A 20,459-nucleotide genomic window follows, 5' to 3' on the forward strand; every position below is an offset into this window, starting at 1 on the left:
AATGAGAAATTCTCTAGAGGGGGGCTCAACAGATTTGAGGCAGATCAAAGAATTAGTGAACCTGAACACAGATCAGATGATCTGTATCCAGCATAAGGAACAAAAACAAATAGGATCGCAAAAAATGAACAGAGTCCCTGGGAGCTGTGGCGTATCATCAGCTGTACCAAGACACTCATTATCAAAGTCCCAAGAGAAGAGACACAGAAAAAAGCAAGACTATTTGAAGAAATAATGTACAAATAATGAACCTCCAAAATTTTTGCAAACACGTTAATCTATTCATGCAGGAAGGCCAATAAACTCCGAGTGGATCAAGTGAAAGAAATCCACACCTAGACACAGCATATTCAAACTGTCAAAACACCAAGAGAGAATCTTGAAATCAGAAACAGCTCATCACATACAAGCAATCCGCAGTAGGATTAATGGCTTTTTTCTCATTAGAAACCACAGAGACCACAGGCAGGGAGATGACACATACAAAATGCTAACAAAAAAGTCAACTAAGACCAGCAAAACTCATTCAAATTGGACAAATTAAGATATTTCCACATTAACAAAACAAAACCCAGACGCACTGTTGCTAGCAGACTCACTCTGTAAGAAATATTAAAGGGAATCCTAGGGGAGCCCCTAGGGTGGCTCATTTGGTTGGGCATCTCATTCTTGATTTTGGCTCAGATCATGATCCCCAGATTGTGGGATTGAGCCCCATGTCAGGCTCCATGCTGACTGTGGAGCCTGTTTCATATTCCTTCTCTCAGGGCGCCTAGATGGCTCAGTCGGTTAAGTGTTTGACCTCAGCTCAGGAGGTCATAATCTCACAGTTTGTGAGTTCCAGCTCCACATGGGGCTCTGGGCTGTCAGCACAGAGCCTGCTTCAGATCCCCTGTCTCCCTCTCTCTCTCTGCCCCTCACCCACTCACTCTCCCTCTTCTAGAAATAAACAAATAATGGATTACAATAAAAGGATGGAAAAAGATACACCATTCATACAGGAACTAAGAGCTGAAGAGGCTACAATGAATCAGACAAAGTAAGACAAACATTGTTAGTAGGGGCAAAGATGGCGATAAAATATCCAATCATTCAAAAGATACACAAAACACACAGGAGACACTCACAAAAGTGCAACAAGAACTAGACAATTCAATAAAAGTTTTACACTTCAAAAAAGTCTCACTTTCTTTTTTTTTTTTTAATTTTTTTTTCAACGTTTATTTATTTTTGGGACAGAGAGAGACAGAGATGAACGGGGGAGGGGCAGAGAGAGAGGGAGACATAGAATCGGAAACAGGCTCCAGGCTCCAGAGCCTGACGCGGGGCTCGAACTCCCGGACCACGAGATCGTGACCTGGCTGAAGTTGGACGCTTAACCGACTGCGCCACCCAGGCGCCCCAAAAATGTCTCACTTTCAATAATGAATAGACAACTAGAGAGTTCAATAAGGAAACAAGACTTGAACACTATAAACCAACTAGACCTAACTTCTATAGTGTACTACACCCAACGATAGCCGAATATACATTCTTCTCAGGTGTAGGTGAACATCTTCCAGGATAAACTATGTATTAGGACATATAATAAATTTAAAAATTGATGGAAATTATATAGAGGATACTCTCTGACCCTAACAGAATGAAATTAGAAATCAATAATAAGAAATTCATAAATATGCAGAAATTTTTAAAAAAGTTTTTTAACGTTTATTTATTTTTGAGAAAGAGAGAGTGCAAAAGGGGGAGGTGGGAGGGAGACACAGAATCCAAAGCAGCTTCCAGGCTCTGAAGTGTCAGTACAGAGCGAACGTGGGGCTTGAACCCACGAACCCTGCGATCACCTGAGGTGAAGTCGGACGCTCAAACGACTGAGTCAACCAGGCGCCCCACAAATACTCAGAAATTAAACAACACTCTCTTAAATAATCAAAGCATCAAAGAAGAAAACAAAAGGAGACAATATTTTGAGATAAACAAAAACAAAAATGCAACATGCTAAAACAGGATACAACTACAGCAGTGCTTAGTGGCATATTTATAGCTTTAAATACCTGTTTTTTGTTTTTTTTTTCAAAGCAGGCTTCACGTCCAGCTCAGGGCCCAATGCAGGGATTGAACTCATGACTCTGAGATCAAGACTTGAGCTTATATCAAGAGTCAGACGCTGGGTTAACTCAACAACACAGGCGTCCCAGTAAATACCTGTATTTAAAAGATAAAATCCTGGGGGTGCATGGGTGGCTCAATCAGTTGAGCAACTGACTCCTGATTTTGGCTTGGGTCATGGTCCCATGTTTCATGGGTTTGAGCCCTGTGTCAGGCTCTGTGCTGACAGTCTGGAGCCTGCTTGGGATTTTCTCTCTCCCTCCCTCTGCCCCTCCTGCATGTACTCTTTTCAAAATAAATAAATAAAAACTTTAAAAAAAGACAAAATATCTCAGACCAATACCCTATCCTTCCATTTTATAAACTAGAAGAAGAGCAAACTAAACCCAAAAGAAAGCAGAAGAAAGAAAATAGAGTAGAAAAAAAAAATGAAACAGAGAATAACAAAAGAGACAAATCTATGAAACTAAAAGTTGATTATCTGAAAAGACTAACAAAAATCAACAAATCTGTAATGAGACTGATAAAGAAGACTTAAATTCCTATATTCAGAAATGAAAAGGGGGGACATTACTATTAAATTACAGAAATAAACTGGATTATAAAGGGATACTATGAATAGTTGTATGTACTATGAACAATTTAGAGAGCCCAGGTAAAACAGATACTTCTTACAGAGACATTAAACGGACTCAAGAAAGAAGAGAAAATCTGAACAGACTTAAAACAAGTAAAGAGATTTAACTGTAATAAAGAATCTTTTCACAAAGAAAAGCCTAGGATCAAATGGCCTCACTGGTGAATTCTATCAAACACTGAAAAAATTTCACCAACTCTTTTAAAAAAAGTAATAAATAAATAAAAGAGAGATTTCCCAATTCAGTTGCTAGTGGTAGTAATAATCTGATAATAAAACCAGACAATAACATCACAAGAAAACTACACACCAATATCCCCCAAGAGAAAGTAGATGTAATAATTCTCAACATAATACTAACAAAATAAATTCAGTAACATTTAAAAATGATTATACACCATGACAAAGTACAATTGTGCCAGAAATGCAAGACCAGTTCAATAAAACAAAAATAAATCCATGTAACACACGATATTAAATATCTAGTAGCCATTACCCTATATATTAATAAAGAACAAAAACCATGTTATCTCATAAGATGCAGAAAAACCATGACAAATTCCAATATCTTTTCATGATGCAAATATTAGGAATATAAGGGAATTTAACCTGATAAAGGCATCTATGAAAATCCCACAGGTAACATATCACATCTCAAGGGTGAAAGAGTCAAAGCTTCCCCCATAAGATCACAGACAAGATGATGCCTGCTCTTGCCATTTCAATGCAACACTGTACTAGAGGTTCTAGCTTGGGCAATTAGGAAAGAAAATAAAATAAAAAGCATCCAGACTGGAAAGGAAAAAAATCAAATATCTCCATTCGCAGATGATATGATGTCTTAAATAGGAAAATTTAAGGAATCCATGTACACAGAAAAACTATGAAAGTCAATAAATGACTTCAGTAAGGCTGCAGAATACATGATGAATATGCAAAATTTAACTGCATTTCTATATACTTGCAATGAACAATGAATTTCAAAAATGAAATTAAAAAAAGTTTCATTTACAACAGCATCAAAAAGAATAAAACAGGAATAAGTTTAGCAAAAGAAGGAAATTATACTAAAAACTAAAATACCACTCAAAGATATTAAAGACTAAACAAATGGATAGATATACCTTGTTAATGGATTAGAAGAGTTAATATTATTGAGATGTCAATACTCTCAGATTCAACATAATCTCTATCAAAATTTTAGTTGTCTTTTGTGCAGAAATTCACAAATTGATCCTAACATCCATAATACAAGGGACACAGAGTAGTTAAAACAATCTTCAAGATGAAATAGCTGGTGGAGAAACACCCATTTCAAAATATACTACTATGTAATAGTAATCAAGCTAATATGTTACAGGCATAAGGAGAGACACATAGATCAATGGGACAGAATTCACAGTCCAGACATTTATGGTCAACTGATTTTCAGAAACAGTGCCAAGTCAACTCAATGGGGGAAATAGTCTTTTCAACAACTGATGCTGGGAGAACTGGATACCCACATGCAAAAGAATGAAGTTGGATCCTCATGCCTCATGCCAAATATAAAAATGAACTAAAAATAGATCAAAGATGTAAGTTTAAGAGCAAAACCCATAAAAGTCTTAGAATAAAACAGAGGTGTAAATATTTCTGACATCAGATCAGGTAATGGTTTCTTAGTTATGACATTTAAAGAACAAGCAACCAAAGAAAAAATTAGATGAAATGAATTTCACCAAAAGTAAAAACAATTTGTGCTTTCAATGAAAAGACAATGGATGAAACGGAAGAAAATATGTGCAACTCATCTACCTGATAAGGAACCACAATCCAGAATTTATAAAGAACAAACCGTTAAGCACCTGAGAAGAGGCTCAACTTCATTAGTAATTAGGAAAATTTAAAACCAAAACTACAATGGGATACACCAATTCATACCACTAGGATAGCCAGAATTAAGACAGTCGTGAATATTGGCAAAGATGTGATGAAACTGGAAATCTCATACATTGCTGGTAGGAACTTAAAGTAGTACAAAATCGTTAGAAAATTCCTTGTGAAGTTCTCAGAAATATTAAACACAGAATTACCAAATGACCAAGTGATTCTACTAAGGTATATATGTAAGAGAGCTGAAACAGTATGTCCAAACAAAACTTGTACATGAGTGCTCACAGCATTTTTCTTAATATCCAAAAAGTGGAAACAACTTAAATGTCCATCAGTGAATGGACAAAATGTGGAATATCCATACAATGGAACAGTATTCAGCCATGCAAAGTACTACTTCCACTTGCTGCAACATGGATGAATCCTGAAAACATTACATTCTAGAAGTCAGATACAAAAGATCACGTATCGTATACGGTAAAACCTTGGATTGCAGCAGTAAGCTCACACATTGTATGCAGTAAAACCTTGGATAACTTGTTCTGCAAGTGTTCTGTAAGAGCAGTGAATATTTCTAATAAAAAACTTTAACTTGATAAACCAGTGATGTCTCACAATACTAGTAGTACATGACAATGAATGTCACGTGATCACAACTGAGTCAATGGTTCTCGAAATTCACTTTGAAATACAAGTGCTTTGGATTACAAGCATGTTTCCGAAATGAATTCTGCTCAACAAACCAAGGTTTTACTATAATTCCATTTATATAAAATGTCCAGAATAGGCAAATCCACAGAGAAAAAAGGAAATTAGTGGTTGCTAGAGGATGGGGGGGATGGGGCAAGTGGGAGTGACTGTTAACGGGTTTGGGGTTTCTTTCTGGGATGACAGAAACATTCTGGAATTAACATAGTGATGATGGTTGCACAACATTGTGAATATACTGAAAACCACTGAATTCTACATGTTGTGGTACATAAACTCAAAGTAAAAATGTAATCCTTAATTCTTAATATGTTATATGAAGTTCTACTTGTTTTCCATCCCAATTTCTTCTTGAGACTTGTGTCATTCCATCTCAGACTAACTGGTCTCTCAATTGTGCAAATTCATGAATGTTCTGATATCAAGGCCATTGTAAATGTCATTCCTGTTGCCTGGGCAGCTTATCCTTTCTTAGTCTAGCTAATTCCAACTCATTTTTCAGGTCTAGGGTAACTACCACTTACTCAGAGACTCTTTTTTGGCATGTATTATACTCCTCTTATCAGATACTTTTGTAGCAGACTCATCTCAGTGCTAGTACAGTACTCAAGTATTTAACTACCAATGCAATTATTTAGGTCTCTTCCAACTTTAAAATTATAAGGTTCTATTCTTCTCACCTGGAACTGTGTCTTTAACCAGGCCCTCCAAGTCAAAAAAGTAGCAAGAGTGCCTAGGAAGTCATTATATATGAAGGTTATAAAAGGAAAGAGCCACAAAACTGTCATCCCATTTTAGGAAATGGCCTAATTGGGATCTGGGAACCAACTCACCACTTTCTACTTACAGGTGATGATTCGGTTTTCCAACCTTTTGTTAACTAATGCTACAGGAAGAAACAAATAAATATACCAATAAAAACCCCAAAGATATGTCCTTTGGAGTATGGGAGGACATTTAGAAACAGAAGAAACCTTTTATCTCATATATTACTACTTCAATATCTCTATCACTGAAGATGTGAAATCACCTCAAATAGGAAAGGAGATCAAGAATAAATGGCTATTTTTTCCTTTTTTATTTTTTACAAATAAAGAGCTCAAATATAAACCCTTATAATTCTACAGCCAGCTGAGAAGTTATCATTTTTATGAAGGTTTGCTTTTTGAGTTACATTATTTGTAGTAAGTCAGCTGCTACTAGGATTTCATGAATACAGAAGTTTAAAATATGTTAAGAACCACTGGAGTCACTCTGGAATCAGGGCAGGTGGAGCTTTTTATATGCTTCAGAATTTAAACTGAAGATAAACAATTTCTTTCCATGGGAGAGTTTCAAAACTTCTAATCACCCAGATGTATTCATAACCACTTGAGACTTCTAACAGGTGGTGGTGTGAAATCTAATTCCTTAAAGTGGATTTGCTTTTCTGCAGACCAAACATTCTCAAAAGAACAACATAGCCTTAAGGGGATAAAAATTGGTACAAAGGCAGCAAGGGAACAAAGAAAATACCACTGTTTTTATGCATAAGTCACAGATATACATACAATATGTAAATAGTATACTTGTGACATTAAAATATTTGGAAATTGGGGGGGGGGGAGTCTAAAAATACTCCTTAAGGGTATGATAATGAAGTAAGGTTGAGAAATACCTCCCTAAACACAATGTAGTAACAGAAGTAACCTTTCTCAGAATAATATGGTCACTTGTGGTAGCATATGCTGGCCAAGGAATGGTTACAGATCAGACAGTTTATGGCTTATCATAAGACATTACACTTCAGTATACACTTCAGAAAAGGCTTTGTTAAAAGACTAAGTTACTTCTATAAAAAACGTTCAAAAATTACAATGCATCCTAAAATACCTAAGATATTTATCTTTGGCTCTTAGAAACATGTCCAAGTTTAGGCAATCTAGAGTTCCCACTTTAGATTAGATTTAATGTGTTCTGCTTTACTTTTTAAAAATGAAAACAAACAGCTAAAGTTAATAACCTAGTAGTGTAGACAAAATGGAATACTAAAAATAACCCATAAGAGTGTAGGAAAAAGTGGCACATTTTTTGGTTGGAAACAAATGAGACAAACAGAAAACAAATAGTGAGATAGTAAACTCAATTTAGCAACTACTTTTTGGTATTTACTCAAATGAAATGAAACTTATGTCCACACACAAACTTGTAAGCAAGGTTATCAACATTTTTTAAGTTTGTATAAGCTTTATAAAACTCAAATACGCATCAACTGGTGAACACAGCATATACATTAATGATACATATATTGTTTACACGGACACAATACATATTATATATGTAGCATACACATATACAATAAAATAGAGCAAAAAAGAGGGATAGGCTGGATTTTCAGGAAGCTTTCTTTGGAGTAGGGTTTGTTAAAAATTGGGGCGCCTGGGTGGCGCAGTCGGTTAAGCGTCCGACTTCAGCCAGGTCACGATCTCACGGTCCGTGAGTTCGAGCCCCGCGTCAGGCTCTGGGCTGATGGCTCGGAGCCTGGAGCCTGTTTCTGATTCTGTGTCTCCCTCTCTCTCTGCCCCTCCCCCGTTCATGCTCTGTCTCTCTCTGTCCCAAAAATAAATAAAAAACGTTGAAAAAAAAGTTAAAAATTGAACGAGTTCCTGAATAAATGGATAGCTAAATGAACAAATGAATAAAAATCTATGATCAAGGACGGTCTTTCAGTGTTTTCTGGCATTTAAAAGAAAAGCAGTTTATAGCACACATATATCCTCTTGGGACCTCGCTTTCCACCAATGTACCATAGAGCAAGCAGTTGCTACTTTTCTGGGCCCTTGAGAAGATCAAATAAGATAATAAAATATGGGGTGTCTGGGTGGCTCAGTCAGTTAAGTGTGCAACTCTTGATACTGGCTCAGGTTTTAAGATTGAGCCTTGTACTGGGCTTGGTACTGACAGTGCTGAGCCTGCTTGGGATTCTCACTCTCTCTCTTTCTCTGCCACTCCCCCGCTCGCTCGGTCGCTCGCTCGCTCGCTCACTCACTCACACACACACACACACTCCCTCTCAAAACAAATTTTTAAAAAGTCCATTAAAAAAGATGTAAAAAAAAAATATTTGTCTGGCCCATAATCAGAGAAAACTAGTGATGTTTAAAGCTATGATGCATGTGTGCAGAAGTATGGGTACCTAATCCTGAAAATTCAGGCAGAATGGCTTACTTTATTTTATAGCCTGGTTTCCATCTTGTAGCATTATCATCAGTTTACCAGAGAGGGACAAGAGACTTTTCAGCATCCTCCACATGACCCATTCTCTCATGTGTAAGGCTGATTTTGTGCTTGCACAGACAATTTATGCCTTTCCTCAACTCTTATAATTCGAGTTATTAGTCATGACCATAGGATTAACAGTTTATATTGAAAGTGTTCCCAGGGATTCTGTTAGTTCCTTTGGCTTCTACTCAAATTTAACAAAGATTATTAGAATTAGTATTTGCGATTTCACCCAGCTTCAAATATTTTACAGATGCTTAACTCTTAGATCCTTTTATCATTCCAACAGATTTAAACTCCGAGATAAATATTCGTTTGGGAGCTTTTATTTTGTTTTGATAGAAAAACTACCAGAGGAATGTGATTTGAAACTGACTTCTAAATGAGATACTCTCTAGCAATCCAAATATCTGACATGGCCATTATTCCACTGCAAAGCACAGTTTACCCCAGGAAATGTGCTCTCAGAGAAAATTAAAACGTAGCTGCCCACATCAAAGCCCATTAAGTCATGAGGTGGCCCTTCAGTAAGTGAGCTTTATTCTGCTGCTGGGCTGCAGGGCACTAGGAACCCTCCCAGAGACACTGACAAGAGCCTCCTGCCTGCAGATTTCTTTATCCAGGAATCACAGAATTTAGACCTGAGAGGGACCTTGGGCTTCCTCAATCTGAAGAAGAAACTGGGCACAGATGACATTAAATGGTTTTTCCAAGATCTGTATCAGGTTACATAGTTAGGAAAAAACCCAAATACCCACAGCATCCTAAAATCTAGATTCTGAGTGGTCCTGAAGGTGGGGTCAATTATTCTACACTGATGTGATTAGGACAGTGGAATCAGAATACCATCTGGGTTGATGACTGCTTCAGATGAAGTAAAAGGATTCTTCAGGGGCGCCTGGCTGGCTCCGCCAGCGCAATATGCAATCCTTGATCTCGTGTTGTTGAGTGACATGTTGGGTGTAGAGATTACTAAAAAATAAAATCTTAAGAAAAAAACACACCAATTCTTTAAAAACAAAACAAAAAACATGCCCAACTTTGGGCGATCCAGATTGGACACTTTAGATTAGACTTGATGTATTTTGCTTTACTTTTGTCTTAAGACTTCCAAAACAATGTGGTAATTGTATTAAGTGCCTACTTCACAGTTTTGACTACTTCAAAGCTTACACATACATATATATATACACACACACACGCAGACGTATATATACACACATACATATACACGTGCACATACATATACATATATATATAAAACCAGTTATTTGCTTACTAAAAGCTTACTTATCATCATTAAGTACTAGATCGTGACCAATTCTATTAGAATAATAGAAGCTGGGAATGCAAGCTGGTGCAGCCACTCTGGAAAACAGTATGGAGGTTCCTCAAAAAACTAAAAATAGAACTAACCTATGACCCAGCAGTTGCACTACTAGGCATTTATCCAAGGTATACAGGTGTGCTCTTTCGAAGGGACACGTGCACCCCTAAGTTTATAGCAACACTATCAACAATAGCCAAAGTATGGAAAGAGCCCAAATGACTATCAATGGATGAATGGATAAGGAAGATGTGGTGTGTACATTTACATATATATATATGTATACATATATATATACATACATACATTGGAGTAGTACTCGGCAATCAAAAAGAATGAAATCTTGCCATTTGCAACTACGTGGATGGAACTGGAGGGTATTATGCTAAGTGAAATTAAGTCAGAGAAAGACAAAAATCATGCGACTTCACTCATATGAGGACTTAAAGAGACAAAACAGATGAGCATAAGGGAAGGAAAACAAAAATATAAAAACAGGGAGGGGGACAAAGCATGAGAGACTCATAAAAATGGAGAACAAACAGAGGGTTACTGGAGGGGTTATGGGAGGGGGGGATGGGCTAAATGGGTAAGGGGCACTGAGGAACCTACTCCTGAAATCATTGTTGCACCAGATGCTAATTTGGATGTAAATTTAAAAAATTAAATAAAACAAAAACTCACAGAACTGAGAATGAGTGATTTCCACTGTATGTAAAATTTTCATTTAGGGGTGCCTGGGTGGCTCAGTCGGTTAAACGTCCGACTTCAGCTCAGGTCACGATCTTGCGGTCCGTGAGTTCGAGCCCCGCGTCGGGCTCTGGGCTGATGGCTCAGAGCCTGGTGCCTGCTTCCGATTCTGTGTCTCCCTCTCTCTCTGCCCCTCCCCCGTTCATGCTCTGTCTCTCTCTGTCTCAAAAATAAATAAAACGTTAAAAAAATTTTTTTTTAAAAACTGTTCATTTAATAAAAAATTGTAAACAAAAAAATAGTGGAAGTTTTAGGTATAAATTATTCCAAATGTCAATATTTACAATGAAAATACAAAATAGGGGTCAAAGATCTTATAATACATATAATTACTCTTTAATTAACATTAGTGATTATTTTTTACTTCTAAAGACAGCTTTTATGTAAACTTACTTTCAAAGATGTACAAAAGGTAAGAAAGCATGCCTGAGTTTCCTTTTTTCTTAATATAATACTGTCTTCAGCCTGCTTTTCAGTGGAGGGAGTAATGAGTAACAAAACAGACCAAACGGGAAATATAACTAGAAAAGAGAAGGAAAGATAAAATTCTAATTATACCTAGAGTATTAAAATTTTAGACTCATGGCAAGAGTCGATCTTCTTTCATTCTATTTATGGAGAAAGAGAGGTGCCTCATGAAGAAAGCAAGAGATCTCAAAACCCCCGACTTGAAAATAACTCCTTCACATTTTTTTTAAAAACTGTTTTATTTCTGACAGGGAGAGACAGAATGCAAGCAGGGGAGGGGCAGAGAGGGAAACACAGAATCTAAAGCAGGCTCCTGGCTCTGAGCTGTCAGACAGAGCCCGTCACAGGGCTCGAACTCACCAACCACGAGATCGTGACCTGAGCCCAACCTGAGCTTAACTGACTGAACCACCCAGGTGCCCCAATCTCCGACATATAATACTTTTCCAGAAATTATCCAATTATTTAATGATTAATGATATTTTAAATATGTAAGTGATTCAGGGACGCCTGGGTGGCTCAGTCGGTTGACCATCCGACTTCAGCTCAGGTCATGATCTTACGGTCCGTGGGTTCAGGCCCCGCATTGGGCTCTGTGCTGACAGCTCAGACCCTGGAGCCTGCTTCAGATTCTGTGCCTCCCTCTCTCTCTGCCCCTCCCCGACTCACATGCTCTCTTTCTCTGCCTCTCAAAAATAAAGAAAACTAATAAAAAAAAAATTAAACAAAAAAAGTGATTCTTGGGAAGACTTAACTTACTAATGTAACTAGATTCACAAATAACAAGTTTCTGTCTATAAAAATGTTATCTAAAAGGACCCAAAAGATACATATGCAAGTAACTGTAATACAAAGAAAAGGTAGTAACACAATAGGAGTTACTTCCTGAGGGGATGGGGCTAGAGAAAGTATTACTAGACTTGGGGAAAATTATGACTATCACAAAGAAGATGTTGAGTCTCAAAGGACGGTTGGGGAATCCCCAACAAAGCTGATGAAAAGCATGTATGGAGAACATGCCCAATTTGGAGGAAGCACAACGTATATGAAAGAGAACAGCTGGAGATACAACTGAAAAGACAGAATGAGTAAGGATCATAAAAAGCTGTAAATGTCAGCAATGACATATTATTATGAATAAGTAATATGAATAAACACAATCTGAATAAAAACAGAAAACATGGGTAAATGACATCAGTAGGCAAAAAGGACTGTTACGATCACAGTTGCACGTTTGTAAATATTTATCAAGTATTTATAATGTCTTAGCTATATACAGGTGAATAGGATCAGTGGCTCTTGACCTTCCAGGAGTGTGTCAATTCTGGTTCTGTTTGCTTTCAATCTCTTCTTCCTCTTTCTCTGCTGCGAAAGATAGGAAACCTGACCCCACGCAATGTTTCCTAGGCTCCAGGTCAGCTGGCTTCTGGCTGCATCCAAACAATGCGAAGCACTGGTGGGGGACTGGAGGGCAACTGGAAGAAGCCATATTGTTTTCTCTCACTTCTTTACCTTGGCAGAATATCCTCTGTGACACTGCTCCCTCACCAGACAAGTCTACCTTCCTTCCATCTTCCCCAGAGAGAACCCAGCCTCTGGATTGCTTCATCTCTCCTTGTCCTCCTGATTATCATAGTGGCTTCCTGCTGAGGCTACTCTGAGTCTGTTCACATAAGCTGCTTGTCTTCTTAGTTCTTCTATCACCAGTGTAACCAGTTCTCTCATTAAATCCCTTCCCTTTAAATACTCACATTGGTTTTAAGTTTTCCTGAACGGACTCTGAATCATATAGAAAGGAACAAACCTATTGACAAATCCAAAAACAGTTCTGGATCCTATACCCATAAAAACGCCCAACTGTACATAAATCTTTACAGACAGTTCTGGGGGGCTTCCAAGAACCCTCGAAGCTGGTCTTATTAATCTCTGATCAAAAATGCAAAGACAGAAGGGCAACTTTCAGTTTGGGAATATGAAAAACTACAGGTCGATGATGGTGATGGTTACAGAACAATGTAAATGTACTCAATGCCACAAAACCATACACTTAAAAATGGCTCAAGTGTTGTATATATTTATATTATGTACATTTCACAAACATAAGTAAATACGGCATTAGATGGAACGTCAGGTGGGGTCTAGGAAAAGTATTTGGGGGGCAGGAGGGGCACATGCGTAAGGGTAAAAGAAAAAAAACACAACCCTAATTATGTGAACTCTAACGGGAGAACTTGTCTATTCTTAGCATTTAGCACAGTGTCCGATACTAAGCAAAGATTTGCCTAAAGAACATTATGAATAAAAGGAACCAACAAAAAGGGAGCTGCTGAAAAAGGTGCTTTGTACTGAAAGAAGAATCATGAGGAAATAATGAAACTATTACTATTTTAGGCTTCTATGCTTTGTAATTATGGATCACCAGGTGCTAACATAACTTCAAGATACATAATACTAAGTGAGAAGAGTACGAATGGGTGTGGGTGGGGAGTCTTTCTTTCCTTTTGTATTACACTACACTCTTTTGCCCAACTTTAAATTTTGGTAAGTGCATACGTTTTTCAACTTTTAGAATAGGAGGTGTAATGTGAATGCTTTAGGCAGACTTGTTCAATAGTAAATATCAATAGCAAGACTATTTGAGAAGCCACGAAAGAGGTCCAAAGGAAGGCATGGGGGGCAGGCATATTAAGTAGGATTGGCGGCAATTAAATTGGAATGTGAATGACAAAGAATTTTAGGAAAAGAAACAATTAATTTGGAGTTTTTATCCATTAAAAAAACTAGGAAGTCAAGCAGAGCAGATGGCTTGTGGAGAACACAAGTAGGTGTGAATTATTCCAGTTAGAAAATCATATTGCTTTCAGACTGGTTGTTTTTAGCTGGGGGTGATTTTGCCCTCCAGGGAACATACTGGCAATAGAGACATTTCTTAAATGTCATAAGTGGGTGGGGGTGGGACTGAGGTCTTACTGGCACCTATCCATACATGCCAGGTATCTAAACATCTCACAATGCACAGGACAGCTCCCCATAATAAATAATTATCTGGCGCCAAAAGTCAATAGCGAACAAGGTGAGAAACCCTGTTAAGGACTTCTATTGTTACATAAAATCCGGTGGATTAACCAAATTGCCAAAACTCAAAAATTCATAACCAAATGATACACCTTCAAGAAAAAACAAAGTATGTCAATATTCAACACTGTGAAAGTCTACTTTAGGTTATGACGTTTACCATAAACCTCATAAATGTAACTAACAATTACAAGATAGCCAGCTTTTTCTCACAGATAGAGATGGAGGCTAACTACTGATAAGTTCTCATAAAGTGGACAAAACAATAACCAAACATTAGCAAAAATACTAGTTTAAGCTTATGTCACTAGTTTCTCCAAAAACGGGCCGTGGAACCGTTAGTCTCTCCTGTTTCCTGCAAAATGTGCTCATCAAAAGCCCCGTGCACGAAGGCCTGTTTTTCTGGGCAGGGCTGAGTATTTAAAAAAGTAAGACTAATGGGATTTTCTAACAATAAGGTAACAATAGCAACTACTGTGGACACGACGGGAAATTTCATCACAGATGTTTACCATTTACTTTCAGGGGTGTCGCGTATGAGGTCTGCAAACCACTGGCTCGGGATCTGAGGGTTTGAGCTTCCTACAGATCTGGTGCTCAGCAGCACGACCCTCTCCATTCTTTTGGGAACAAACAACAACAAAACCCGTTTCCCACAGAAACAATACGCCCTGACAACAGGCCCGCTGAACGACCGTCCTCAAATGGAGGAAAACACTAACCATCAGAGCTAGAAAACGTTCAACTGGAAGGCATTTCCTCTGCGAAATTGCTCGCCCGTCCTGTTTTAGAACATGCAGCTGGCATTTCAGACCTCGGTGCCGGACGACTAACTGCGGGGAGGGAGGGTGAGGGATGGGGAGGCAAGATCACCCCCGTTCGCCCCACATTCGTAGTTCTAAGGGCGAGGGACGAATAGGGCGTCGGGAAGGTCTTTCTGCACGACCGGGTGGCTCAGGGACGTCCTCATTTTTCCTAATTAGTACGTGGGTCCGTCCGTCTCGTCCACAAGGCTCCTTGCAGGGGTCCCAACGAAGCTTGCAGGCCCGGCTCCCCCTCCGAATCCGGGCCTCAGGTGTTCCGCCCGGACTTCTCCTGGGCCCTCCCCTCGCCACGCAAGCCTCCGGGGAGCGCAGCATCCACACAAAGAGGCTTAAGCGGTCCGAGAGCCCGGCTGGGGGAGAACGGCCGCCGGTCAGAACTTGCAAACGCGGAGCAAAGCCCCAGAGCCTCCCCGCCCCGGGAGAACCTCTGGCCCCAAAGGTCGTTCCGTCCTGCTCTGCCTGGCCCACTAACTGTCTCTCCCGCGCCTGCACTCACCCAGAACCAGCCGCGCAATGTCCGAAGGTAACAGCATGACCGAAGCCGCAGCAGGAACCGCAATAGGAGACGAGACTCAGGTGAAAGCCCACACACCGACAGCTCCTGCGCCGCATCTCCGGGTTCCAGTGGCGGCACCGAACCCGCGGCAATTTGGCCCGCCTCTTTCGCCCCACGTCCGCCAATCGCTTCCGCCGGAGAAAGAAAGGCGCCGAAATGAAACCCGCCTCCGTTCCCGTCGGAACTGTCGTCACTTCCGTCCTCGCGTTAGGAGGGGTGGGGCTGAAGGCGGCGAGGAGGTGGGATGCAGGCGCGGGAGCCCAAGTCGGAGGGCGAGCGGAGAGCTCAAGTTCGCATGCCATTGGCGGGCGACGCGCAGGCGCGTTCGCTCAGACGAGCCGAATGTTTTCAGGGGAGCGAGGGCAGGAGGCGGAGAGCGTGCGGGGGTCGTCGCGCATGGGCAGACCGTGCCCGCTTCTGGGTCACTCTGACTTCTTCCTCCGGAGACCCAGGCTGTGCGGGCACGCGGCGTTTGAACCGGAAGCGGGAATAGTGGGTGTCTACTCGGCTGGAGCCGCTGTGGACGCGGGGAAAGGCGAGTGGAGCGGGATTTAGGCTGCAGCCGCCGCCTCCGCTTTGGGAAATTGCACTCTGGCCGTTCGAGTGCAGCGGTAGGTGCGCGGCGAGCAGGCAGCGGCTTCTGCGTGGGGGTACTTGAGGGGCGTCCGAGCCATGCTGTGCCAGCCCCATGATGGCCGGTCTACCCTGCTGCTCTCTAGAGGCGTATTATTCCGCGCTGCACTTTTCTCCCGCTCTCTCTGCGATCCCGTAGCGGACTTAGCGGAGTTAATAGCCGGGACTCTTCTGCCAAATGCCGCGTTGAGTCCTCCTGTGCGTCCCCTTTCTCTGTCCCCGTATGGACCAGCTGTAACTAAATGACTTGACTAATCATGCCCCCCCTCTTCTTTATTAGATTTGATCTACGAGCATCTGTTGAGGTTTAAACTAGATTGGCGTGCGTTGGAGCGCGGAGTGTGGAATTACTTTTGCTGGAGCTGGAATGCTGGCTGACATCTGCATCCGCGCTGTACAGTCTCCCTTGTGATTATTCTGGCCTGTGGTGAGCACTCAAGAGCGTTCGCTGCTGTTCTTGCCGGGTACCGAGAAATTTTAGAATTTTTTTTTTTTTTTTTTTTTTTTTTTTAAAGAGTGGCAGACGGAGGGAGAGTGAGGATCCCAAGCCGGCTCCAAGCTCAGCGCTGGGCTGGATCGAACGACCCTGGGATCATGACCTAAAAAGAAATCGAGCGCCCCATGCTCAAAGGACCGAGCCACCCGTGTGCCCCACTGGGCACAGACAGTAAAAGGACCCTTAGAGCTCAGGGGGATAATCTGAGAGAGAACTGTGACGGCAGAGGAGCAAATGAGGTTGTGTGGTAAGACCTCCAATTGTTCAGTTGCCCCCGGAGGGGTATGGTAGGTGCCTTGCAGACAAGGGGAAATGCATGTAAAGGCATAAAGTGTGGAAGGTTTCTGAAGCTCAAGAGTGAGGTCTGGCGTGGAATGAAAGATGTGGGCATTTTCAGCATGGTGGGGTCTTAGGGATGGATGAGACAACCCTGGGAGAGCATAGGTTGAGAAGTAAGGACACAAAGATCCTCTTGCAGGTGTGGGTGGAAGAAGAACCAGCAAAAAAGATTAAGGAAACAAAGGGAATAATGATAATTGGTAGCAGTGGTTGGGCATTTGCTGTGTTCCAGGCACTGTGTTAAACACGTGTATGCACCCTTACAAAACCTTTGAAGTAGGCACCCTTACAATACCTTTGGTATTGTTTTTTATTTTATTGTTGACAGAACTGACGTTAGAGGAAATAGCAATCTTGCTCAGGCTTATACAGTTTGTAAATGGCAGGACGAGGATTTGAACCAGTATGATCTAAGTACAGAGCCCACACTATTACACCGGGAAAGAATGGCATGCCAAGGGCAGAATTGTATGCAGGAAGATGGGGTGTAGGTATCATTGTCAAATTCTGTAAAGGGACCAACTTGATGGAGATCTAAAAAGGGACATTGGATTTGCCATTTCAGAGGCTGTTGCTTAGGAAATGTGTATTGTTTAACTGCATGTTGGTAGTGGAATGTAGATAGTTCTGGATGAATGTATTAATCAAATTCTACCTGATCTGTTGACTCTCTTGCTGTAGCTGACTGCTTTGTAGTTCTTTGGTTTTCTTTCACTTCCTCCAACATACCATGCACTTTTCCATTTTAAGACCTTTTGGTGATACTAGTCTCCACTGAAATGTTGGCCCTCTAGCTGTTTCATTGATTGGCACCCGTTCAGATCTTGGCTTTGTTGTAACCTCTGCTGGGATGTGTTCCCTGGCACCTTATCAAAAGTGATCTTCTCCATTGTTATTGTATATTGTGTTTCCTTTGAGTCATATATCAGTTTGGAATTACACATTTATTTTTCAGTGTACTCGTTTGTCGTCACTCTCCCTCACCATTTCTGACTCCACAAGGGTAGGATTTGTGTCTCTTACCCGTAACATAGTACCTCGAACACAGTAGTTGCTCAGTAAATGTTGCATGTATCAGTGATTGAACATTTCCTGATTGAACTGTTGTGTTTTCTTGAAAGTAATCCATTTTTGGGAAACGGAAGAGAGAAAAATAGAAAGAAGCCAGCAGAAAAATCACAGCTTTAAAAAAGAAAATTTAGGGGCGCCTGGGTGGCGCAGTCGGTTAAGCGTCCGACTTCAGCCAGGTCACGATCTTGCGGTCCGTGAGTTCGAGCCCCGCGTCGGGCTCTGGGCTGATGGCTCAGAGCCTGGAGCCTGTTTCCGATTCTGTGTCTCCCTCTCTCTCTGCCCCTCCCCCGTTCATGCTCTGTCTCTCTCTGTCCCAAAAATAAATAAACGTTGAAAAAAAAAATTAAAAAAAAAAAATTTGAGGGCTACATCTTCCTGGAAGTGTCACGTGGTCAGTAAACATGTGATTTTTTTTTTTACATTACAAACAACATGTTTAGTATATCTAGAAATAAATGTGCCTACCTTTATGGTTCTTTGGCTATTGCTAAGGTGTTTTCATTGGTTACAATCCCAGTTTTGTTTTCCATATTGACTCCAAGAGGATTTTAAGCTAAGGGTGAGTAAGAAGGGGGAAGAGTCCTAGATAAAATTGTGAGGAGTGGAAATGAAAATAGCATGAACATGAAAATAATAGTTGTTTTCCTCGAGAAGTTTACTACCAAACAAATAAGACTGTCAACTAAATAACATCCTGTAATCCACAGCAGTGTAGAGGAGGTTGTACTAGGGATAAAAGAGTCAGAACAACCAATGAATAAAAATGAAGAAGTGACTTAGACTTTTCTTCCAGTGAAATAGGTAGGCTCATTAGGTAGTGTGCCTTCACTGGATGTTAAAAGAGTGTGGAAATAATTTTGTAGGAGAGATTTCTTTGTACGAAGATTGGACGTGTTCTCTCAGTTCCGGTTTTAAGATCCTGTGAGTGAAATAGCAGCAGGGAAACACACTTGATCTTTAAAGAATGAGTAGAATTTATGTGAATGCATGGGTAAAGGACACCCCCCCCTTGCCTCTTGAGATAGGTAATACACAAAAAAAGGTACATATTTTCTTTGTAAATATTTATAGTCTAACAAAAACGAAGCTCCTTTGTAAAGTGACTCAAAATTAATGACACGAAATGCTTTTCTTATATGAGTTCTTTTAAAGGTCATCAGAGGTAGGCTTGATTATGTTCAAAAACCCAAGAGGAGAGCTACAGCATTGGCATTCAAGCTCAGTAAGATGTAGTTGATTTTTGACTTTTGCAAGGGATATCTCTGTAGTATTTTTTTTTTTAATTTTTTTTAACGTTTATTTTTTTTTGAGAGACAGACAGAGACAGAGCATGAGCAGGGGAGGGGCAGAGAGAGAGGGAGACACAGAATCCAAATCAAGCTCCAGGCTCTGAGCTCTCAGCACAGCTAAGCATCTGACTTCAGCTCAGGTCATGGTCTCACCGTCTGTGAGTTCAAGCCCCACATCAGGCTCTGTGCTGACAGCTCCGAGCTTGGACCCTACTTGAGATTATGTGTCTCCCTCTCTCTCTGCCCCAACCCCACTCATGCTCTGTCTCTCTCTCAAAAATAAATAAATGTTAAAAACAATTTTTTTTTAAATGAGAACCATCAAGCCAGTTGAGACTTAAGTGCTAGGCAAGGTTTGCCAGCTCTGATAACCTCCTAGCTATCAATTCCAGAGCACAGCAAATTAAACTTTTGGCTCAACAAATGATACATTGCTACATATAAGAAAAGGTGCTGCTGTTAAAGTGCTAAATCCTTGGGTGCCCTTTTCCTTGTTCTTGACCTGTCTGTCTTCTGTTTATCTTTTACGTTTTAATAGAAATATCATATACATGGAAAATCCGATAGACTCCACCAAAAGTCTGCTAGAACTGATACATGAATTTAGCAAAGTTGCAGGATACAAAGTCAATGTACAGAAATCAGTTGCATTCTTATACTCTAGAAGCAACAGAAAGACAAATAAAGAAACTGATCCCATTCACAATTGCACCAAGAAGCATAAAATACCTAGGGATAAATCTAACCAAAGATGTAAAAGATCTGTATGCTGAAAACTATAGAACACTTATGAAGGAAATTGAAGAAGATATAAAGAAATGGAAAAACATTCCGTGCTCATGGATTGGAAGAACAAATATTGTCAAAATGTCAATACTACCCAAAGCTATCTACACATTCAATGCAATCCCAATCAAAATGGCACCAGCATTCTTCTTGAAACTAGAACAAGCAATCCTAAAAGTCATATAGAACCACAAAAGGCCCCGAATAGCCAAAGTAATTTTGAAGAAGAAGACCAAAGCAGGAGGCATCACAATC

The 20,459-nt window shown here is 40.3% G+C and overlaps 2 protein-coding genes across 13 annotated transcripts in view; one reads left to right on the plus strand and one right to left on the minus strand.

Moving 5' to 3' along the window:
* NPAT (nuclear protein, coactivator of histone transcription) overlaps nucleotides 1-15,722 on the minus strand; it is a 53,338-nt gene extending 37,616 nt beyond the window's left edge. The window contains exon 1 of the mRNA XM_040482898.1: nucleotides 15,531-15,722. Within this exon, the coding sequence (XP_040338832.1) occupies nucleotides 15,531-15,567 (37 nt within the window). The 5' untranslated portion in view covers nucleotides 15,568-15,722. The remainder of the gene's footprint in view (nucleotides 1-15,530) is intronic.
* Nucleotides 15,723-15,817: 95 nt separating this feature from the next.
* Nucleotides 15,818-20,459, plus strand: part of ATM (ATM serine/threonine kinase) — a 133,157-nt gene continuing 128,515 nt past the window's right edge. For 3 of the 12 annotated variants that reach the window (XM_040482886.1, XM_040482890.1, XM_040482889.1), the window contains exons 1-4: nucleotides 15,832-16,201; nucleotides 16,504-16,687; nucleotides 18,180-18,254; nucleotides 18,486-18,520. The gene's annotated coding sequence lies outside the window, so the exon portion shown is untranslated. Of the gene's footprint in view, nucleotides 16,206-16,503; nucleotides 16,688-18,179; nucleotides 18,255-18,485; nucleotides 18,521-20,459 lie in introns of all 12 variants that reach the window. The other 9 variants (XR_005792845.1, XM_040482896.1, XM_040482893.1 and 6 more) reach the window with 7 other exon arrangements.

Source organism: Herpailurus yagouaroundi, unplaced genomic scaffold (genome assembly GCF_014898765.1).
Source record: "Herpailurus yagouaroundi ecotype Mexico unplaced genomic scaffold, PumYag 161, whole genome shotgun sequence".
Lineage (NCBI taxonomy): Eukaryota > Metazoa > Chordata > Mammalia > Carnivora > Felidae > Herpailurus > Herpailurus yagouaroundi.